The 24,256-nt window shown below is 45.7% G+C and overlaps 1 protein-coding gene across 5 annotated transcripts in view; it reads right to left on the bottom strand.

Annotated features, from left to right (window-relative positions):
• Nucleotides 1–24,256, bottom strand: part of AMOTL1 (angiomotin like 1) — a 201,617-nt gene that overhangs the window by 118,691 nt on the left and 58,670 nt on the right. For all 5 annotated transcript variants that reach the window (XM_033948869.1, XM_033948870.1, XM_033948868.1 and 2 more), the window contains exon 2: nt 1,467–2,376. In XM_033948869.1, coding sequence (XP_033804760.1) covers nt 1,467–2,376 — 910 coding nt within the window. The remainder of the gene's footprint in view (nt 1–1,466; nt 2,377–24,256) is intronic.

Raw genomic sequence — 24,256 nt, 5'->3', positions numbered from 1 at the left:
ATGGAATATTGCTACTCCTTGGGTTTTGGCCAGGTACTAGTGACCTGGGTTGGCTACCGTGAGAACGGGCTACTGGGCTTGATGGACCATTGGTCTGACCCAGTAAGGCTATTCTTATATCCTTGGTACTGAGTGAGGCAGTGTTTCTCAACCGTCTTCTGATGGCAGACCTAGCCAGTGAATAAGAACATAAGAATTGCCGCTGCTGGGTCAGACCAGTGGTCCATCGTACCCAGCAGTCCGCTCATGTGGCGGCCCTTAGGTCAAAGACCAGTGCTCTAATTGAGTCTAGCCTTACCTGCGTACATTCTGGTTCAGCAAGAACTTGTCTAACCTTGTCTTGAATCCCTAGAGGGTGCTTTCTCCCATAACAGCATCTGGAAGAGAGTTCCAGATTTCTACCACTCTCTGGGTGAAGAACTTCCTTACGTTTGTATAATCTATCCCCTTTTAACTTTAGAGCATGCCCTCTCGTTCTCTCCACCTTGGAGAGGGTGAAAAATCTCTCTTTCTCTGCTAAGTCTATTCCCTTCATTATCTTGAATGTTTTGATCATGTCCCCTATCAGTCTCCTCTTTTCAAGGGAGAAGAGGCCCAGTTTCTCTAGCCTCTCACTGTACGGCAACTCCTCTAGTCCCTTAACCATTTTTATCGCTCTTCTCTGGACCCTTTTGAGTAGTACTATGTCCATTTTCATGTACGGCAACCAGTGCTGGATGCAGTATTCCAGATGGGGCGCACCATGGCCCAGTACAGGGGCATGATAGCCTTTCTACGATCTGTTTGTGATTCCCTTCTTAAACATTTCTAGCATTCTGTTCGCCTTTTTCACCGCCACAATTTTAAGGATTACTACAATGAATGTGCAAAACATAGATTTGCATACAATGGATATCTAATATATGCATATATTTCATATTATAATAATAATAATAACTTTATTTTTGTATACCGCTATACCACAAACAGTTCAATATACTGTATATTTATTGTGGTAATCCCAAAAACCCTACTAGCTAGGAGTGCCTCCAAGGGAGGGGTAAGAAGTACTGGAGTAGAACACCATTCAGTAAATGCTTAAGTAAAATTATAAGTTATGAGGTCTCCAAATAATATGCTTAATTTCCGAAGTCTGACTAAGTTTGTCACAAACCACAGTAGTCTCACTAGCTTGGTTTGGATGGACTTCACAGTGTTCCATCTGCACTCTAACTATAATTGGTTTTCTATATAAAATCCTGGTATGACTCATTTACTGAAACTGTATACTTTCACAAAAATATCCTAAATGACTTTTCTTTTAGTAATTACAATAGATAAAATGGATAACATAATAATGAGTTACTTTATCTCACTAAAGAAATATTAAAATAGGTCCATTCCTAGATGTCAAAAAACTAAGGAAACTCTTCATATGCATATTGTAACAAAATTAAAACAAAATGAAAATATAGAGTTATGATTACCTGGTAACACCATACTCAGGAGGATGCTGGTATCTCAGAACTGCTACTTCTGTTCTTACAGCCTGTGGGACAGGATAGGGTTTAAGAATATCTTGCATCATCCCACTGGGTTGGTCATTATAGAAAAGCCCATGTTCCTGAGTTTTTGTCACAGGCAAGATTACCTGTTTTGCTTTAAAAGGATAATCTGGAGGAGGACCTCGTGGGTCCATGCCTTTACTAGAAAACTGAGCAGGAAATGGCCCACCAGTTTTTAAACCTTTGATGCTCCCTGAGGTAGAGGGATATTGCTTAGCACCATTTCTCTCCAGTGAAAGTTGCATGATCCTTTCACTTAAAGAACGAACATGACCTTGCTTAAGTTCCTTAAGCACTTCATCTTTGTGTGTTCGCCCATTATTAGCTCGATTAACAGTTGGTCTCCCTTCCGTTTTGGATTTCTGACTGGCTACCATTGCAGCAACATAATAGCCTGGGCCAACAGCAACTGGCTGCTGACCCCTATAAAAATGGGACTGGGCTTTTGCCTCCTCATAAGTGGGTAGTTCTTCATTGTTCTGCTGGGGCTGAGAAGCCCTTGATTGTTTTTCCATCACTGTATTGTCCCCTTGATGCTCTTGGCCTTGAGGTTCTTGACGTGTGGACTGGTGGACCATTTGTGGATCTTCTTGACTGAGGTTCTCTGTGGATGAAAGAGTGCTTGTATTGCTGTTAGATGGTCCTGCATTCCCTGTGGCCTGGTGCTGAATAGCCAATAAGTTCATGTTCTCATTAGGATTGCCATAGCGTAATTGCTCCTGAATCAGTCGTTGTAACACTGTGCCAGCTACAGTGTCCTCCGAACCTCTCATTTCCACCTCAGAGTTCTTGAGGAATTGCTGAGGGTGGAAGTTACAAAGATGGTGCTCAACTAAACACAAAGGAAAAAACGAACAATGTCAGTCATAGTTACTGATTATTCACAATATACTACTAATTTTCTATTCTATACAATTAACCCCTCCTTTACAAAGCTGTGCTAGTGTTTTTACCACCAGCTGCTGCGGTAACAGCTCCGATGCTAATAGAATTCCTATGAGCATCTGAGCTATTACCTCCCCAGCCGACGCTAAAAACGCTAGCGTGGCTTTGTAAAGGAAGGGGTGAGAGATGTTATTTTTAGTTTTGGGTGTTTTATAAAGCACAATTACTTACCGTAACAGGTGTTATCCAGGGACAGCAGGCAGCAGATATTCTCTACATGTGGGTGACATCACCGATGGAGCCCCCTAGCGGATGTTTTCACAAGTAGACTTGCTCGAAGACCTTCAGGCTTGCAATTGGCCCGCGCATGCGCGCGTGCCCTTCCCGCCCTGCCTAGGGCATGCGTCTCCTCAGTTCAGATAGCAAGCAAAGAAGCCAACCACGGGGAGGTGGGTGGGTTGTGAGAATATCTGCCTGCTGTCCATGGATAACACCTGTTACGGTAAGTAACTGTGCTTTATCCCAGGACAAGCAGGCAGCATATTCTCTACATGTGGGTGACCTCCAAGCTACCTAGAATGGGATGGAGGGAAAAGTTGGCAATTTAGGAGAACAGATTTTGCAAAACAGACTGGCCAAAGCAGCCATCACGCCTGGAGAAAGCATCCAGACAGTAATGCGAGGTGAACGTATGAACCGAGGACCAAGTGGCAGCTTTACATATTTCCTCGATGGGAGTCGAGCGGAGGAAAGCAACAGACACCGCCATCACTCTGACTTTGTGGCCCGTGACTCAACCCGGAAGGGAGAGCCCAGCCTAAGCGTAACAGAAAGAGATAGAAGCGGCCAACCAGTTAGAAATGGTCCGCTTAGAAACAGAGCGACCCAAACGATTGGGATCGAAAGAGATGAACAGCTTGGGAGCAGTATGGTGAGGAGCGGTGCGCTTCAAGTAGAAGGCCAGCGCACGCTTACAATCAAGAGAATGCAGAGCCGCCTCACCAGGGTGAGAATGGGGCTTCGGAAATAACACAGGAAGAACAATAGATTGGTTGATGTGAAAATCTGAAACAATCTTAGGCAAGATCTTAGGATGGGTACGGAGGACCACCTTATCATGATGGAAGACAGTGAAAGGTGGGTCCACAACCAAGACTTGAAGCTCACTGACCCGACGGGCAGAAGTGAGAGCAATAAGGAACACAACTTTCCAAGTAAGATACCTCAAGTGAGCCTGCGCGAGCGGCTCGAACGGGGGTTTCATCAATTGTTCAAGGACCACGTTTAGATCCCAAACCACCGGAGAAAGTTTAAGGGGCAGCTGAACATGGTAAAGTCCTGTCATGAAGCGGGAAACCACAGGATGAACAGAGATAGGCTTCCCGTCAATCGGCTGATAAAAAGCAGCAATGGCACTAAGGTGGACCCGAACCGAAGAGGACTGGAATCCAGCGCCATATAAGTGTAACAGATAATCCAGGACAGCAGACAAGGAGGCGGACAGCGGCTCCAGCTGCTGAGTAGCACACCAGGAAGAAAAGCGGGTCCACTTCCGATGGTAACATTGGCGAGTGGACTCCTTCCGAGACGCTTCCAGGACATCCAGGACAGGCTGGGAAAGCTGGAACGAGGGAATTAAGTCTCGAGGAACCAAGCCGTTAAGTGCAGAGACTGAAGGTTGGGATGAAGCAGAGAACCCTGACTCTGCGTAAGCAGAGAAGGAAAAACAGGCAGAGGAAGAGGCTCCCTGGAACTGAGTTGTTACAGAAGGGAGAACCAAGGTTGTTGGGGGCTACCGAGGAGCTATCAGAATCATGGTGGCACGGGAAGACTTGAGGGTGACGAGAGTCTTCAGAATCAGAGGGAATGGAGGGAACGCATACAGGCACTCGTTCGTCCAATCCAGAAGGAATGCATCCGCCTCGAGCCTGAGAGGGGTGTAAATCTTGGAGCAGAAGCAGGGCAACTTGTGATTGAGGGGGGACGCGAACAGATTGACGTCCGGAGTCCCCCTACAAGCAAACACCTGACGCAGGGTCACGGAGTGGAGGGACCACTCGTGAGGCTGCAGAAGACGACTCAACTTGTCTGCCAGTTTCGCTGGCTCTGAATGTAGACAGCTCGAATGAATATGTTGCGGCGGATGGCCCAATCCCAGAGCCGCATGGCCTCCTGGCACAGGGACCTGGACCCCGTGCCCCCTTGTTTGTTGATATAATACATGGCGACCTGGTTGTCTGTGCGGACCAGCACCACTCGGTCACAAAGCAGGTGACAAAAGGTCTTCAGAGCGAGGAAAATCGCTCGAAGCTCCAGAAGATTGATGCAACACAGGCGGTTGGCACTGGACCAAAGACCCTGGGTGCGCAGACCATCCAGATGAGCCCCCCAAGCATAGGTCAACGAGTCCATCGTGAGGACCTATTGCGGAGGAGGAGCATGGAACAGAAAACCTCTTGAAAGATTGGAAGAGAGCATCCACCAACGGAGAGACTTCCTCAACAAAGGAGTCACGATAATGCGTCGAGAGAGAGGATCCCGAACCTGGTTCCACTGGGATGCCAGAGTCCATTGAGGAATACAGAGGTGAAGTCTGGCAAAAGAGGTCACGTGAACTGTGGAGGCCATGTGACCTAGGAGGACCATCATGAGCCGAGCCGGCGCCGAGTACAGATGGGTCACCATGCGGCACAAACGGATAAGGGCATCCTGACGAGGCTGGGGCAAGAAGGAGCGGAGACGCACCGTGTCCAGGACCGCTCCGATAAACTCGAGAGACTGGGACGGGCAGAGTTGGACTTGGGAAAGTTCACCTCGAAGCCGAGACTCTGAAGGAGCAAGATTGTCTGTTCCGTCGCTCGCAGGACTCCGTTGCGAGAGGATGCTTTGATTAACCAGTCGTCAAGGTAGGGAAACACTTGCAGGCCACGGAGGTGCAGGGTTGCAGCTACCACAACCAGACATTTCGTGAAGACCCTCGGAGAGGCCGCCAGGCCGAAGGGAAGAACACGATACTGGAGATGGAGATCCCCCATCCAGAATCTCAAATACCGGCGAGAGGCCGGGTGTATTGGAATGTGCGTGTATGCCTCCTTGAGGTCCAGAGAGCACAGCCAATCCCCCTCGTCCAAGAGGGGATACAACGTAGCAAGGGTGAGCATTCTGAACCGTTCCTGCACCAGAAACTTGTTCAGAGCACGGAGGTCCAGGCTCGGATGCAGATCTCCCATTTTCTTGGGTACCAGAAAGTACCGGGAGTAAAATCCGGAGTTCCACTGTTCCCTGGGAACCTCCTCGACCGTCCAAAAGCGAAGAAGGGCCTGAGCTTCCCGCAGAAGGAGAGGAAGCTGAGAGTGAGCAGAAGGAAACTCTCGTGGAGGCAGGTCCGGGGGTACGCGACTGAAGGGGAGTGAGTACCCCTCCTTGATGATAGACAGCACCCAACCGTCGGTGGTAAGATTTTCCCACTGGGCATAGAAATGATGGAGATGACCCCCGATGGGGAAGGGGGAAGGCTCCATGAGGAAGGGAGCCTGAAGGCTCGGACTGGAATTGTCAAAAAGACAGCCCGGTCTTCGCCGGGGCCGACGGCTGAGTCTTAGGTTGACGTTGCTGTTGCTGCTGCTGAGGCCATTTCAAAGGAGTCCTAGAGAAAGCAGGAGTGGATTTCTGAGGATACCTCCGGAGAGGAATTTTATATTGGTGAGCCGGAGGGGCCTTAGGTTTGAGTTTCATCAAAGACGCAAAGGACCGCTCGTGGTCCAAGAGGCGCTTCATGGTTGCCTCGATGGACTCATCAAAGAGCTCATGACCCACACACGGGAGATTGGCAAGACGATCCTGCAGATTCGGATCCATATCTACAAGCCGGAGCCAAGCGAGGCGATGCATAGCGATCACAAAGGCAATGACTCTCGAGGACAATTTAAAGGCGTCATAAGAAGCCTGAAACATATACAGGCGGAGCTGGGAGAGGGTCTCCACGAGATGAAACTCCTGACACCGAGGCTCTGGCACGACTTCCTGGAACGAGTGGAGGATATCAATACAGAACCGAAGGTAGGACGTGAAAAAGAAACTGTAGTTAAGGACACGGTTCGCCATCATCGAGTTCTGATAAAGACGGCGACCAAATTTGTCCATCGTACAGCCCTCCTTGCCAGGGGGGACGGCAGCATAGACCGTCGAGGGATTAGATTTCTTCAAGGAAGACTCAACCACCAAGGATTGGTGGGAAAGCTGAGCACCCTCAAACCCTTTAACCGAGGTAGTCCGGTAATGGGACTCCAACATGGAGAAACGTCTGTCAAAGAACCTGATGCAATGGTAGGCAAAGCGCCTCACAAGGCATATTGTCAACTCCCAGTTCCGCCAGGTATTCCTGGGTAAAGCGGGAGTTGGACTGAAGATCAAAGTTCAGAACTCTGCCCATGTCAGAGATGAAACGAGAAAAGGAGGAGGTCTGAGAAGAGGATTCATCCTCCGGAGGAGACTCTGACTGAGATCGGGGCGCAGCCGAGAAAGAGGGAGAAACCTCCCTGGAATAGTAAGCCGGAGCCTCAGAGTCCCGTGAACGGGAGACTGAAGAGGTTCAACTAAGGCGTGTAGGGGTCGTTGAAGAATGGCCCCGCGCCAATTGGACCGGGGAAGACCCCGGAGTCCGAGGAAATCGCTGAGAAAGCTTCGGAGAAGACGGGGCATAGGAAAAATCCCCAACAGGTTTCGAAGCAGGCCCCTTAGAAGCCGGCAAGCTCCTTGATGGGGAACAAACACTAGAGTCCAATTCGAGGACAAGCGTGTGCGTAGACAGTCTCGAGGTCGGAGACCTGCCCTGACCAGGCGGGGAAGACCGGGGCTTTTTAGAAGAGGCAAGCCTCACCCTAGTAGCGGGGGAAACACGGGCCCCCGGCCGGATCCCCGAAAAGTCCTCGGCGCCTCAGAGGAGGAAGAATCGCTCGAAGGAACCTGACGAGTCTTGCGGGTGACGTCTCGAGAAACGAGGGGATTCTCAAGCTGGGCAGACCGTGACTGGGTCGAGACCGAGGCCACAGGCGTCGAGATTGGGACTAGTTGGCTCACCACTGAGGAAAGCTGTGTGATAATGATAACCTTAAGCATGTTCTCGAACATAGGCACCGAGACCAAAAGGAAGGTGGGTCAGAGGTGCAGCAGTGCGCTCCTTCGGGAGTGACCTCGAGGAAGAGTATTCCCTATGTGATGAGACATGCTTAGAGTGATGTCTTGAAGGTGCCGATGAGGCGACGTTGACACGAGACTCAGAGGAAGGCTTCTTTGCCGGCACACCTGAGGAGGAAAGAGGAGACTTACCCGAGGCCGGAGTAGTAGAAGAGGCCGAGGCTGGAGCCTTCGAGGCCGACGGGGACTTCGAGGCTGAAGTGCCCAATGAGGGTGCCGAGGCCGAGCTCGAGGCCTGCCCCGCAGGATCCATGCGGCCAAACAGTTGGAGAATCTTGGCCACCCTTCGACGAAGAGCCCGCAGTTGTAGAGTCGCACAACGGGGACACGACTCAGAGCAGTGCTCTGCACCCAGGCACTCAACACACCAACGATGGGGTCGGTGATGGAGATAACCCGATTACACCGAGTACAGTTTTTAAAACCGGAATGAGGCTGGGACATAAGAAAAAGTATGGCCGCAGCCCCGCAAGGCCAGGCGGCCAGAGTAGGACCAAACTGAAAAAAATGAAAATAATAAAGATGCGAGCACTGCGACTTAAACGAAAATAATAAAGGTGCAAGAGGGACAACGAAATTGCGCGCAGCAAGGGAGCAGTGCTTCTGGCTCCGCAGAAAACATTGAACTGAGGACATGCTGAGGAGACGCATGCCCTAGGCAGGGCGGGAGGGGCACGTGCGCATGCGCGGGCCAATCGTAAGCCTGAAGGTCTTCGAGCAAGTCTGTTTGCGAAAAAGTCCGCTAGGGGGCTCCGTCGGTGATGTCACCCACATGTAGAGAATATGCTGCCTGCTTGTCCTGGGATAAAGTATGTTATCTTATCTTCAGCTCATTAATAATATAAAAACCAAACTAATTAAGGATGCATACATATGAATACAGTGCCCATAGTGACTGAAATCTTGGATTTCTAAATGCTTCTGGCCTAGGAACAGATTTAATTCCTCACAGTGTTCTACAAATTGTATAATTCAATATACAAGTGCATAATCCCTCTTCTGCATGGTTACTGCCTTAGCTCTGTGTGCATGTGATAGAGTAGAAGCACAGACTTGGAATTCAAGTGCTTTCCATCTCACTTTCATTAGAACTCAGGGCTCCTGGTTCACATGATTTTAATTTGTAATCACATAGTTTTCAATGCAATCAGCATGGCGAATCAGCAACTTCACATGGACCACACAGAACTTATGGAAACCACTGAATTCATGGTGGCTCACAGAAATCCCAGGGTTTATTGCCGAGTTTAGAGGTGAAATATCAACATGTCTGATGCAATGTTATGGTGAACCTGATGACATTATTATCACCTATGCATGCAACAGAACAAGTAAGCAAGTACTGGTTAATTTGAGATGGGTTTAATTAACCTCAAGTAAAATGAGATTTGTTGTCTGTCCCTGCCCCATTTGCAAACTCTGTCCTCATCTGCACCTACATTAAATTACCTAAATGAGCTTTAACAAGCTCATAATTGGAAAAAATAAATTAAATGGTCAGTAGGTACCTACCCGATTCTATAAAAGGTAGGCGACTTTCGCATGGCACCTAAAGCCTAAATGGGTATGTTTGGGGGTGGAGACAGAGGTAGGCACGATTCTGAAAAGAACTTAGGTGCTTGCAATGTAGGCCAGTAAAACCCTGGCCTACATTAATGGCACCTAAATTTTGTGACAGGTGCCTAAGTGTGATTGACACGTGGCCAGCACCTGTTTTTCAAGGCACCTGCTGGTTTAGACACCATTTATAGAATTTGGCCCTTAGTGGAGAGAATCAGGGTGCATGCTTAACAAATTCTAGAAGGAACCCTGTAGATTCTGGCTTAGGATTTTCTCTGAAATAGTTAAACTAGATGAGAGTAGGAAAAGAGTTAAAAAACGTGGAACATACAAGTAAAAATGAATTGAAAGTCTAAAGGAGCAGAAGGAAATTAATAGGTTAGAAAAGAACCCTAAATATAAAAGGTACTAACTCATGGGTCCCCAAAGTCCCTCCTTGAGGGCCGAATCCAGTCGGGTTTTCAGGATTTCCCCAATTAATATGCATTGAAAGCAGTGCATGCACATATTTATTGGGGAAATCCTGAAAACCTGACTGGATTCGGCCCTCAAGGAAGGACTTTGGGGACCCCTGTACTAACTCATAAAAGGCCAAAGTGATATCCCTATAAAATTATATGGAAAAATTATGTTCTTACCTGTTAATTTTCTTTCCTTTAGACGCAGCAGATGAATCCAGAGATTAGTGGGATAGCACATATCTACCAGAAGGTGGAGATAGAGAAACTGATTAACAGGTGGTCCTATTGGCTGGCATGCCTCCTGTAATTTCAATGTTGCTCCTTGCCCAAGCATCCGGAACCAGTAATATGCTTAGCATGTAAAAAAAACTTCTTTCCCATAACCAATTTCAAAGGTAATAACACAGAATACAACTACCAACTATAAGAAAACTTCCAAAACTCTCGAAACATAAACCTACAGCAAATATCCAGAAAGGATGGGGCTCTGGATTCATCTGCTACATCTAAAGGAAAGAAAATTAACAGATAAGAACATAATTTTTTCTTCCTTAGCAACAGCAGCAGATGAATCCAAAGACTAGTGGGATGTAGCAAAGCAATCCAATCCTCAATCTGGGTGGGAAGCAACGCTGCAATGACCGAAGCAGCAAAAGCAGTCTCAGCACGCATTGCCACATGCAACCAGTACTGCTTAGAAATGGTATTCTGAGAAGACCAAGTAACTTCCCTACAAATCTCCTCTAAGAAAAACCTCTGGATTCAGTCCAGGAAGTATCCATCGATCTAGTTGAATGAGCATGAAGTTCTTCTAGCAACCGCTTCCCTGCAATCAAACAAGCGGAAGCAATGATTTCTTTGATCCATCGGCAATGGAAGGTTTAGACACTGGCATACCTTTGTTGCGTCCCGCGAATAAGACAAAAAGGTGATCTGAATGTTAAAAGTTGTTAGTAACCTGTAGATAGTGTAGAAGAATCCTACGCTCATCCAGAAAAACGCAGTGAAGAGAAGTGCTCCCCCCCCCAGTCCTGCTCCCAGAAAGGAGGAAGGAAGAGGAAGAGCGGACGAAATGAAATGATGATACCACCTTAGGAAGAAACAATGGTACTGTTCTACCTGACACCCCAGAATCCGTAATTCACAAATGGGATCCCTGGAGGACAAGGCCTGCAACTCATAAGACTCGCTGGGCTGAAGCCATGGCCACAAGAAACACAAGTCTTCAACGTCACAACCTTTAGAGTGACATTAAACAAAGGTTCAAAGGGGGCCTTTTGTAAACTCCCAAGAATGATCTTAAGACTCTACTCCGGATAGTGCTTCTTAAGAGGTGGATGATTATGCTGTATTCCTTTCAGAACCGAACTACAACAGACTGAGAAGCAAGCGAAGAGTGAAACACCTGACCATTGTAACAATCAAAGGTTGCCAACCGAAGCTGAAGGGAATTATACACTAAGCTCTTGACTACATCCTCATGTAAAAAGAAAGAATAGAAAACAGAGCAGTCTAGAAGGGCAAAATACCTTGAGAAACACTGAAGAATCAAAAACCCTTCAGATGCTAGTGTAAACTTCAGATGTAGATTTTTGGTTTGCCTGGAGAAGAGTAGAAATAACCTTCTCCGAATAAGCCTTACGCTTGAGTCTTGACTTTCCCAGAGATATGCCGTAATACCAAATAGGGATGAATTTCCATGTTGAGCGATCCCTGGGTGAGCAAGTCCGGAGGTACCTAGAACCACAACAACTCGCCCACTGATAATCCTTCAAATCTGCATACTATGGACGGCGCAGAAAATCTGGATCTACCAGGATCACCGTGCCATAAAAGCGAGCCAGGAGATGAAACACAGATCCAATCATCGTTGAAGGGAAACACTTAAAGAAGAATACTCACAGGGCAGCAAAGAGCCAACATGTCTACTCCCTCTGACTCCCACTCCTTGCGTCTGCTGAAGAACCGAGGAAGCTTTGTATTACGAGACGAAGCCATGGGATCTGGCTCTAGGAAACTCTACCTCTACAGAATGAGCTAGAACACCTGAGTGGACAGTTCCCATTTTCCAGGATGTAGAAGATTTTTACTGAGGAAGTCTGCCTAAACATTTTACCTGTCCTGCAATGAGAACCACTGATAGAAAAGGAAGAAGAGCTACCGCCCCTCCCCGTAGCAGGAGCGTAATTTTGCTCAGTAAACAAGGACTTTGCGTACCTTCCTGGCTGCTGAGAAATGCCACCCCCATGACACTGTCCTAAAAAAATCTTATCTGTCAGCCCTGAAGCATGGTCTAAAACACCTAAAGCATTAACTCAATTGTCCCCAAGTATAGGAGATTGAGCGAGCACTAAGATTCCTCCTGAAACCAGACTCCTTACACTGAGGATTGAAGGGACTGAGCCCTGCAATCAAAGAGACCGGAATTTTTGGTAACTAGAAGCGAGTATAGCAATGAATAGATTATGCTGAGTGATGCTTGAGGAGTCTGCTAGAGGCTATGATTTGCAATCTTGAGATACCGGGAACCACCAGAACAGAAGCAACTGCTGCAGTTGTCTTACATGAAAGAGAGCGTAAGACCCCAGTTTCATTCAATACTTTCAGTCTGGGTGATTTGAGAAGAAGAACCTGAGACTGTAACTGGTAAGAAACACATTCCCTATCTTTGTGTCGAACAACACTCCAAAATGATCCCATAATTGGGGGGCAGATGATACCCAGGATAGATTGGTACGGTTGGCCTTCACAGCGGCTAGGCTGACAGTGGCTCGCCACTGGTAAAGCACTGCTACACCTACTTTAACCCCAATGAGAAATTGGACTGGGTATGTGAGAGATTCAGGTTTTCGGCCTTGTTGACTAGAAAGTGGCAGCAATATTACGATATTTGGGGGAGATACCTGGTAGTGGAGGGATTAGATGTGGAGAGTTCTGCTGTGAGTTGATTGTTGGGCCTGGATATGGTCTGGGGCTTTGGGGGCTTGTATTATTCTGGTTTTCTGCTCATGTTTTTCAATTTTGTTCTTTCTTCTCTTTCCTTTTCCTTGGGTGTTACAATGCCCATCTGTGGGGTTATATGGTTCTTGGGGGACGAAGATTGCTATATGCTGTTACTGGGGGGAGAAGGGTGGGAGGGATTGACTTCAGTGGGTCTTGCTGTTTTGCAGATTGGCGGAATGTATTGTTTTTGTATTGTACTGATGTTTCGCTGTGATGTTTTGTTTTTTTTTTTTGTTATAAATAAACAATTATAAAATGATCCCATAATTGGAACGGGATAAGAGAGCTCTTTGGAAATGTGAAGATCCACCCCAAAGATTGAAGAAGAGAAATCACCCGTGTGTGTCACTTTGAAACTGTCCTGACTGGAAAACGGTCCAATCAACCAGTCATCCAAGAAAGGAGTATTTGATCCTCTGTTTGTGACAAAACGCCACCACCACTACCATTACCTTGGAAAAAGTATGTGAGATCGTGGCTAGGGCAAATGGCATCTGCCAAAACTGATAGCATTACCTGAGTACGGCAAAGCGAAGATACCGCTGAAGCGGTGGCTATATGTCAATATGTGAGCAAACTTCTTTGAGAACTAGCGATGCAAGGAACTCCCCCGGTTGAACTGCTGTAAGAAACTATCTCACAGCGTCCGTATGGAAATGAGTAACTTTGACAAACTAATTGCTCTGTATAAGATCCAGCTCCGGTCTGACAAATCCCCTCTTTTTGGGTATTATAAAGGAAATGGAATAACTTCCCTTGCCTCTTTGTTCCAGAGGAACTGGAACTACTGTCTCATTCCATAAACACCTTAAGAAATAGGAGAGGAGGATTAAAAGTTGCAATCATGCTAAATAATGTCAAAAACCCATGGACCGGGTGTTATCATGCCCCCCCACCCTTCGCGAGAAAACCTAAAGAGCTGTAAGAGGGAGTCAAGACCCCTTCAGAGTGAAGCGTGGGAGACCAGGGTACTGGTTGGATGAAACTTGGAAGTTCTTGACGGAAGAAGGGAGCTTTCCTGTGAAAATTCCAGATTGCATTGTAAGAAGGCACATAAGAAGGACTAGAAGATGGCCAACCTGGACTATACATCCTGGAATTATGAAAACAGAGCCATACCGGGGAGAAGTTAAAAGAACTCCTAGGATCAACCTGCGGAAACCTGTTACCCAGAATCCCTAAAATCCAGTACTAACTCCTCCAGAGCGTCTCCAAAATCCAACTGTCTTAAAGGGAAGATGCCCTAAGTGCAAACTAGAAGTTGCATCCAGCGCCCCGTGGCATAAGATCTGCACTTTAATGCCATTAAGACAAAGCTTCAATGACGAATGAGAACTTCAGGGATCATTCCAACTACTACATAGCATTCGCCACTCTGAGACGTGGCTGTATTGTGGCTCGGAGCTGAAAATAGAGCCGGGATAGTAATGTAGACCAGGATCAAGTCGGGAAAGGAAACATAGATACTGCCTCTTTTGTTGGCTCTAGCCTTCAATGTGATGGGCTTGGAGGATGAAGTGTCTTGCCCAGGATCACAAGTAACTGCACAGCCCTTCCTGTCACGTTTGGGGGCTGTCTAGCATGCGCCAGGAGAGCATAGGCGCCTTAAAAGCCTGCGTGACATGGAGACCCTGCAGCGCTCCAGAAATAAAGTCAGACAGACCTGCCCACTGGAAAAGGTGAGGGGCCACTAGGACTTCTTGTTCCTCACCTAGAGTCTCCTCCAACTGTAAAACTGACAGTGTACTAGAAGGAATTATTACTATAGCACTATCAGACACATGCAGCGCTGAACAGAGGCACAAAGAATAAGGACACATTCAAACTTACCTAGCCTCACCACTGAGGGACTTCGAGAGTGATGAAGAAAATACCCATATGAATTATAGGGTACTCTCCTGCCTCTGATATCAGGCTGCAGCTATTTGCTTTCTACTGGCCTAGTACAGAGAAAATGTGACGCTGCATGGCCTAGTACAGCGCAGAGGCTCTCTTCTAGGTGTCCTCAGTCGAAACAGGACGGCCCCATAGTCACCAAACTCTTAGCGTGGCAAAAGCAGCAAGTATGTAAAAGCACAGTGAGTGATCCCGACTGCCACATCAATGCCGAAAAGCTGTTAAAACATCACCGACACTTCTATCAATCAAAACACGTAGGCCGCAGCAAATGGAAACAAAAATCACTTGGGAAGGAACTCTGTGAATGCTACAGAGCTCCCGAGAACAGCGGAGAGCCATCGTGCATCTCTTGCACGATGTAGGGAACCGGCTCCTAGACAGGTCTGAAGCATACACCCTGAGCTGTCTGAACAAATCACCCCCACACTATCGAGGCCAACGCCATCCAAAGTCAGCCTCGGGGAGAAAACTCTAAACGCTGCTGCCAGAGCATGAAATAAGCGCGCACCTCCAACATAGGAAGGTACCGCCTCCTTCAATGGTGAATTAGCAATCCGCCCAAAGTCCCTCGTTGAAGTGCCTCCACACAAATCCATCATGCACATTACCTCTACAAAATTTAGCGTTTTAAAACTAAAATATCCATAATTTAAAAACGCCAAACCCGGAGCTCTAACAATCTCAAAACCGAAACTCGCAGTTTCAACAGAATTAAAAACAAAACCCGCAGTTGTCACATAATTATAAAGTATTAAAGACATACTCACAACACTGCTGTTAGTGCCGGTAGCAGCCAGTAAATTCCGGTTGTACATCACTGGTAGGGCAGAACTACAGAAATTATGGTCTCACTTTTAGACCCTTAATCACTGGAGAGAGGGTGAGGTAGGGACCTAAGGGGGTCCTCAGGTGTAACCCCTAAAGCCAGCACTGTTCAGCCAGACACCCCTGTCTCACTGAAGGGAATTCCTAACAGGAAAGAATTAACTGCCCAGTCACAGCCAGAATTCAGGAGCTAGTTGAATAGCGACCGTCCACCACTTGTGATAGCAAGCTAATTATCGGACATTTGATCAAACCATGACTTTCAGAAATGGAACAAAAAATATGTACATTGGAGGCACTGGGATGATGCGCTCTAAGTGAAAATTCTATAATCAGCAATTACATGGATAACTGCCATTTGAGAATACTAGTGTAAGTTAGGCTTTATACATGCAAAAAAAGTTAAAAAAAAACAAAAAACTACCACCAAGTTCCACTGGAGAATGAGAAAGCATTAAAAGTGGAACAGGTGATCCGAATGAAAAGGTCTTTATGCAGAGCCTTCACTCAAGATATTGTAATCTACACAAACAAAATGACTCTGGACCGCACAAGATCCATGTTTTAGCTGGAGGAATTTCCTCAGGGGTCCTTAATAGTAGAGATAACATGGAAGATTAAACTTAGGGTGTGAAGTATGTGAAAATAGTTAACAAGCTGAAATGCTTAGGAAAAATAGACTCAAAATTGATAGTGTGACGAGGTACACTAAAACACATGGGGTGAAGCTTTCATCTAAAAAATGCTGTGAATATTTAAGCATAATAAGCTATGGTGAAGAGATCGATATTTGAGCAACATATTAACAGGATGAATACAAAGTGAAGGTGAATTTAGATGCATAAAATAGATGTGAATTAAAACTGGAGTAACTATGGAAAGATAGGGGGAATGTGAGAATCAATTGTATGCCAAGGACTGAATATGTGCTATAAATGTGGAAGTCACAGAAACATGTGGTGTGCATTAAGTTGTGAATAGTTGGTGTGCATTAAGATTAGAAAAGCCTGAGTGAAAAAACTGCGATTATATGTACCCAAAATAGACAGAGGGCCATTTTCGAAAGGATGTCTAAGTCCAACTTTAAACTTTTCTGATAAAACAGCCAATGTCGGAGGCGGAGAAACATCCATTTTCGAATGGGATGTCCAGCACAATTACTTATATGTAACAGGTGTTATCCAAGGACAAGAGGCAGATGTTCTCACATGTGGGTAACATCACCCATAGAGTCCGGTACAGACAGTGCATAAGTATACTATCAGTTTAAACATTTTTTAAGTCTCAAGACCCATGCGCTAGAGCCTACCCACCCGACAGCTCACGGGAGAGTAAGCAAAAGATTGTGAACGTTGAGGATTGGATCTACTGTAGGGAGCAAATCTTCGCCTAGGATAGTACTGTTGGAAAAACTGTTGATGATATGTCTTGTGGAAAGAAGTAGAGGGTATAGATCGGTGATAGATCTGAGATTGGTCAGTATGATGTGCTGAGAGCTCACAAATAGCTGTGGAGTCCTCTTTAAGCTGTGAGACAGTATCCTTTACCTTTTCTCCAAAAAGTCTATTCCCCAGGCAGGGCACATCTGCTAGCCTTTTGTGGAGGTCTTCTCTAAGATCAGAAGCTTTAAGCCACAATTGCAATTGATGTGTCACAATTGCAGCCGCTGCTGTTCTAGAGATCATATCATAAGCGTTATAATTAGTCTTGTATAAGTGACAAGTAGATTCTTGTAATGCAGTGTGTAAAATGGCTATGTTTTCCTGAGAGGCAGTTTCCAGCTGCTGAAGAATAAAGTGTTAGAAATATAGTATTTGGAGTTGACGGGCTATGATCTTAGATGAAAGCATGTATCCCTAATAAACCTTCCTCCCTATGGAATCAAGGAGATCGAAGTCCTTTCCGGGTGGTACCTTGAATTGGGCCTTGGTGGATTTAGCCTTTTTGATTGCTGACTTGGTAACCATGGAATGGTGTGGTAACTGTTGGACATCATGGCCTGGAGCATTTTGCAGTTTATATTTGAGGTCTAAACGTCTAGAAGCAGTGGATACTGATTGTGGTTTATGCTAATTGGCAAGCTGAAGGTCTTGTAGCATTTTCTGTAACAGTAGTGCAATAACTTCTTTTGAAAGTGCTTGGCAAGATTGAAGAATAGCCAGAAAATCTTTCTTGTCCGCTGGTGTAGCAGTGTGAGACTGAGAAGGGTAGAAACTTTTTGTTGGAGTTTTGGATAGGAATATTCCTCCATGTATTCTGACTGGACCAGCGGTTGGACAGAAGGCAGGTTCAGTTCTGTTGCAGTATTATATGGTTTTGACCATGCCTCTGGAGAGGCTGTACTATGAGATGGACAGTGGTGTTGTAAGGATAGGAGATACCCAGGATGGAGGCACCCTCCCTCCTCTCTGCCCCCCTACTCCTTCCACGCCACCCCTGCTTCTTCTGCGCCCCCACACCACACTCATGCCTTCCCTTCCCTGTACCTCTTTTATCTTTACCAGTGTGAGCAGCTTCTACAGCCTGCTACTCACACCAGCATTGGCTTTCCCTCATGAAGTCACTTCCTGGCCCCCCAACCCGGAAGTGATTCCAGAGTGAGCCAGGCTGGTGCATGCAGCAGGCCAAAGTAGTTGCTCGCACTAAAGATTTATAGAGGTATGCGGTAGGGGAGAAGGGAGGGCACGAGCATGGCGGGGGTAGAGAAATGCTGGCACACCCACCAAGATGGTCTGCCCTCTGCACCCCCCTTACTACACCACTGGGTGGAGAGGAAGAAATGGAGGTGCATTGGTCTCAATCCATGTCTTGTAGAGGCTCTGAAGGAATAGATGCTCTGGCACTTGATGTGGAAGGATGGCATGAATGGTTTGTCCATAGAGGGCAGTGCTGTTCTGCAACAGGTTGTAAAAGAGCAGCACTCTCCTGCATGAAATACTGTAGAAGCTGAAAAAATGTTGAGAGACTGTATTGGATTTGCCTGCTGAGAAACCTCTTGCAGTAGGAATGGCCTACTGGGCTGTTTTGGAGGCACAGGGTTCTGATTCTGAAGGACCCTAGGAACCTGATATTTTGACTTTCCCTGACTCTTAGCAAAAGCTGGAGGTGGGGGAGAAAGGCTTGATTTAACTATTTTACTAGATTCAACCGATGTTGAAGACTTCTTCTGTAGTGAAGAGAGGACTGCGGGAGCCTTCCCAGCTGCTTCCCTGCGCTTAAGAGGAGCTGATCCTTTCTCTGGGCAGTGCAGTACAGCTGTTGTGGCTGGTGGAGAAGGGGTTGCACAGCTATCCACTACCGGTTGTTTATTGCTATGGTCCATTGATTCTGGCGTTTAGCTTTTTCCTCCCAACATCAGCAAATGTCTGCTTCCCTCCTCAAGGGGTGCTGAAATAGGGCCCTGGGGGAAGGGAGTGAGCAGCGCAATCTGTGGCCTTGGTAATATCTTGCCTCAAATGTAAAGATCTGCTGAGAATTGCTTACACGGCAGTCTCTGGGAGGGGTTTTGAGAGGAGCTCTCATTGTTCTAAATTTCGCCAATTTTTGCCGCTGAAGCCAAAAATGTCAGCTGTTGTCTTTTCTTTTCTACTTTTTTTTTTTTTTTTAAATCTGTGAGAATTATACCCACTTCTTTTTTAAGTAAGAGAGGAGAGCTGCAACCTTTCAGGAGCATTAAGACAAAAAACTGACAAGGCAAGGGGAGTTGCGAAGGCAGGGTCCCCTGCACATGCCCAGTAAGCCCAAAAGCTTACTATAACTATGGGAAAGCACCAACACACCAGATTGGTCAGAAGTCTTCACCATCAAGTGTGTCTGCATCTTCCCTGCTTGTCTCTGGAGAATGTAGGTTACCATATATACTCAAATATAAACAGATTTTTGGGCCCAAAAATTATCCAAATATGGGGGTCTCGGTTTATATTTGGGCAAGTGCCCAGCACCCAGCCACCCCCCTCCCAGACTTGTTGCAAGCCATTGCTGGGCTGCCAGGCTCTGTACCCTGGCCCCCCACCCATTGTACCTCATCACTGCTGATACCCTGCATGCTGCCGCATCTTCCCTATGACCCATGTACCTAGAATCCCTAGTGGTCCAGAGGTGTAGCGGGTAGGAGCAAGCTTTCTGCATTCCTGCCCCATTGCTGAGCCGGTACTGCCACGAGTTCTGGCTTCAGCTGTACTGAGCAGGAGTGAACTTTGGCGCTGCTGCTCGTCACTGAGCGGCTTCCTGAATGACTCCCGCGAATTCTCATGAGACTTGCTGCAGCTATGCAGGAAGCTGCTCAGTGCCAAGCAGCAGCACCAAAGCACGTTCCTGCTCAGTACAGCTGAACCGCCAGAACTCGGGACAGCGATTGGCTCAGCAGCGGGGCAGGAGGGCAGAAAGCTTGCTCCTGCCCACTACACCTCTGGACCACCAGGGATTCCAGGTACACGGGTCATAGGGTAGGTGCAGCGGAATGCAAGATATCGGCAGAGAGTAGGTACAATGGACAGGGTGCAGAGCCTGGGAGGAAGGGGGGACAGAGTGGAGAGCCTAGCAGGGAGAGAAGGGGGCTGGGTGCAGAGCCTGACAGGGGAGGGCACATGAATATTAACATGCTTGTCATATTTGAGTCAATCATTTTTCCTCTTTTTTTTTTGAGGGGGGGGGGAAATGGGGGTCTCGACTTTTATTCAATTATATATGGTAACCCCTCAATGCCTTTGTTTGGGATTGTACCTAATCTTCTGTGCAGGTTGCACTCCTGTCATTTTATCCAATCCCTTTGCTAGATAGGGATTCTCTGCATTTATCCCAAGTTTCTGTACAAACTCCTCTATCAGGAGGAGGGTGTTTCACATATCCACCATTCTTTTGGTAAAAAAAAATATTTCCTGATATTGCTTTTAAGCTTCTTTCCTTGTAGTTTCATTTCATGTCCTTCAGTTCTATAGTTGCTCCATCTTTGAAAAATATTTCTTTGCTCATTAATAACTTTCAAGTATTTTAAATGTCTGTATCATATCACCTCTGTCTATTCTCATACATCTTGTGGCACAGACTCAGTACTATTTTGGTCTCCCTCCTCTGAACTGCTTCAAGTCTTTTTATATCCTTAGCAAAATACAGCCTCCAAAACTGAACACAGCACTCCAAGTGGTGCCTCACCAATGACTTTAAAAAGGGCATTATCACTCTTTTCTGTCTGCTGGCTATGTTTCTTTATGCAACCTAGCATCCTTTCTGACTTTGATTACTCCTTGTCACATTGTAGGAAATGGAAAGTTCTTAAGTAGCTGTTGAAAAGTGAAAGAGTGGAGTGAAAGAAGAAGGAATGGAATATAACTATAGGTAGACAAAAGGCACAGGAGAAAAATAGATAAAATAAGATGAAACAGAAGAATCAAGATCAGAAAAATGATCTAGGGGAAGTTGGGAAAAAGACAGGGAGAATGAAGAAGCCAAAACCAGAAATGAAATTCTGGAGAAGGATTTAGAAGGAAACCAACAAGAAGATGCGAGAGAAACCAGGACCAACCCAATTAGGAAAATAATCAGATAATAAAAAGGTACATATTTATTTTTCATTTTTAGAGAATGAAATGTCATCTTTATGTGCCGAAACTGAGTAAAACAATGTTAATTAAGCTACAATACCATATTCCTTCTAATGAGGGGCCATTTTTGCAGTATGAACTCCGATATCTGTATGGTTCATGCCACTAGAGTGGCCCCAAATAGGGATGCAAAATCAGAATGGCTCAGGTCACCACCACTCCTTGAACTGGCCCTCTAGTATGGTAGTAATAAATCTTTTTACGTATTCAAGCATTCTCCATTGCTTTGTTACTCATTATTTCTGATGAAATGAAGATAGTCAATGTACCAGTAATTATTACATTATATTACATTACATTACGGATTTCTATTCCGCCTGTGCCTTGCGGTTCTAGGCGGATTACAATATAGAAAATATCTGGGACATTCCAGTAGAATTACATTTCAGGATAGGAGTAAGTTACAGGAACAGTGAAGAGTTATGATATTACAATTTCACAGAAGATATTACTTATGACAGAAGATAATACATATAGCAGAAGATAATGCATTTTGCAGAGGTAATACATGTCAACTCGATCAGTTAAGTCGGGTGTAATGTAGAAGAGTTTCAGTACATTCTTGATCACAGACAAAGAGATAATATGGATGAGTGATTCCGAAGTCGTTGAATGGGAACTCATGACATAATTGCTGAAGACATCATTATTGCTATAGAAATTAATAGGACTTCCATCTTCTTTCCCTTCCTGTCTAGTGACTTCTATGATTGCAGTTCTGTGTGTTTCATTCTGTCTTCCATTTCCACTGCTGTTTCTCTCCAGAGATTGGAGGGTGGTGCTTAGGTTTCTTCCTCCAAAACAGCTCTCGGTTCAAGTTGTAGAGAATTTCTGTTGCTAAAACAGGAATGACGTTTTATTGGTTACACAAATAGATTCTTGAAAAAAAGCAGAGGAATCCCAAATTTCTAACAATGTAAGCTATATGGGCTATGTGTATGACTAGTGTAAGGGCACATGAAAGGCAATTCTATAACTAGGTGTTTTTGGTTATATTCCCCCCTGCACATAAACACAGAGAAAAGTAGTACTGTTGGAGGCAAACTAACTAAACCACAGCCACCTACCTCATGCAGCCTCCAGGTATCCGCCCCTAGGCTAAAGCGTGATAAGAGTGCAGACACAAATGAAGGCCAAAGCATGGCCCCCCTAAACAAAACAAAGGCAACAAGAGCCCTCTCCAAAGGCAGGGCCTCACAGGAATGGAGACATGGGCAGCAAACTGGGGCCCAACAGAATGTCTCCTCCAAGAATCAGGGTGCAATAGCCATCCATTCCTTAAAAGGTCAGGGACCCTAATTCCTAAATAAATACCCTGATGTCTCTCAGACAAGACTGAAGCTGCAGCCCCCAAGCCGTTATAGTGTTGCTTAGATGTAATTCACCTGTGTAGAGGCCCCAACAAGCCCCAGGCAGGAAGTACTGACCAAGCTAGGGCCAACACAGCTGAGAGCGAACCACACCTGCCAAAGCCACCATGGGTTGGAGGACTAGAAGGCTCTTGGCAGAGCACTATGTCTATAGCAATCTCGGTGTGAGCAGGAAGTGCCACCCTCATCCTCAGTCTGAGCTGCTCAAAGAAAACTGGCTTGGACAATGGAGCACATGCCCATCGAAACGGAACTACTCTTTAACCAATCTATAACCAGGAATCCAGCCACATCCATCAGATTGATGGTCTTTTTTTTCACAAATTGCCAAGCAGAAGGGAAATGTGAACAAACTCCCCAGGGGCCCCTGTGAGGAAGCACACCAAAGAGAAGAATTATCCCTCCCCCTGGAGAAAAGCCAGAGCAGAACCCAGTTTGTGGGCAGGGAAGGAAAATGGACACTGCAACCATGAAGAGCATGCCAAGGCATAGTCATGCAGTTCAATGGTGTTCTAAAAGGTGATTTATCCGATTCAGTCCCATGAAGCACATCTGCAAAAGATTGAAAACCAAGGTAATACTCACAATCTTATCTGCATAGCATCATTAGTACATCCAGACCTGCAGTAATCATTGGTCTGACAGAAACACTATTCAATGTGCCTTCAAATCTTCATTCCCATAGACAAATGCAGTAGGACAACTGCACTTCCTCAGCTCCAAGAACCTCCAATGCACATAGTTTTGGGGTTTGTTTTTTTTTGTTTTGCTGTGAAGAGGGTGACGGCCATGGCAGGACAAGGGGAGGAAAACCTGGCACCATCAGGGGTACTCCTAGGCTAGGCAAGCACCGAACCTAACCGCCCTAAGGCTCTACTGAACCGAAAACCTAGAACATGAGCAAACTAGCAGATGAAACAAGGAGCCTGTGGAGACAGAAAATACTGGTTAACCAGGGAGTTTACCATCCTATATGACAAAACTCAGTTTGGTTCTCCATCTCTGAATGCTGGTGGATAAACATAACCCACACAAATCAGCAAAATGTAAAAACCTCTTGGACTCCACTATCATAGGCATTAATTTAGAGACTTAATCTATGGGTCCAAACAAAGTTAAATGCATTCCTGGATCCTCTGCCAAAGATACTAATCATATACTGTCTCTGATCAAAGAAGTTAGTTAGTTAGGTGCCATTAACTCGTGTTTGAGTTCTAGCAACTTGATGAATTACAGATCTAAAAAGAGATTGTTTTTTGTGCTAGTCCGGAAAGGTCCTCCAGCGTCATCCCCATGGTTGCGTACAACATGTCCAGCCATCTGTTTGCAGGTCACCCTCTTCGCCTGGTTCCTTCGATCTTCCCAAATATAAAGTCCTTCCCCAATGATCTCTCTCTTCTAATAGTGTGACCAAAATAAGACAGTTGTAACTTCATCATTTGGGCTTCGAGTCACATAGCTGGGTTGATCTTTTCAAGAATCGATTTGTTAATTCTTCTGGTGGTCAACAAAACACATAAAATTCTTCTCCAGCACCAAAGTTCAAATTAGTCAATCTTCTTTCTGTCTCGTTTCCATAACATCCAGCTTTTGTATCCATAATTGACCTCTGAAAAAAATGAGTGCATGGACAAGTAATGTAATGTAATGTAATTTATTTCTTATATACCGCTACATCCGTTAGGTTCTAAGCGGTTTGAAGAAAATATACATTAAGATTATAAATGAGAAGTAAGAAGGTACTTAAAAAAATTCCCTTACTGTCCCAAAGGCTCACAATCTAACTAAAGTACCTGGAAATTAATAAAGAAGAGAAAATAAAGATGGTTGAAAAAAGAAAAATTCTATGTGAACTTATAGGATGGAAATTAAACTGACAGTGAAGAACTGTATGAAAAATACATATGGAATGC

Source organism: Geotrypetes seraphini, chromosome 6, assembly GCF_902459505.1.
Source record: "Geotrypetes seraphini chromosome 6, aGeoSer1.1, whole genome shotgun sequence".
In the NCBI taxonomy this organism is placed as follows: Eukaryota; Metazoa; Chordata; class Amphibia; order Gymnophiona; family Dermophiidae; genus Geotrypetes; species Geotrypetes seraphini.
Note: the sequence above shows the minus strand (reverse complement) of the source record. Positions and strands in the feature narration are given on the sequence as shown.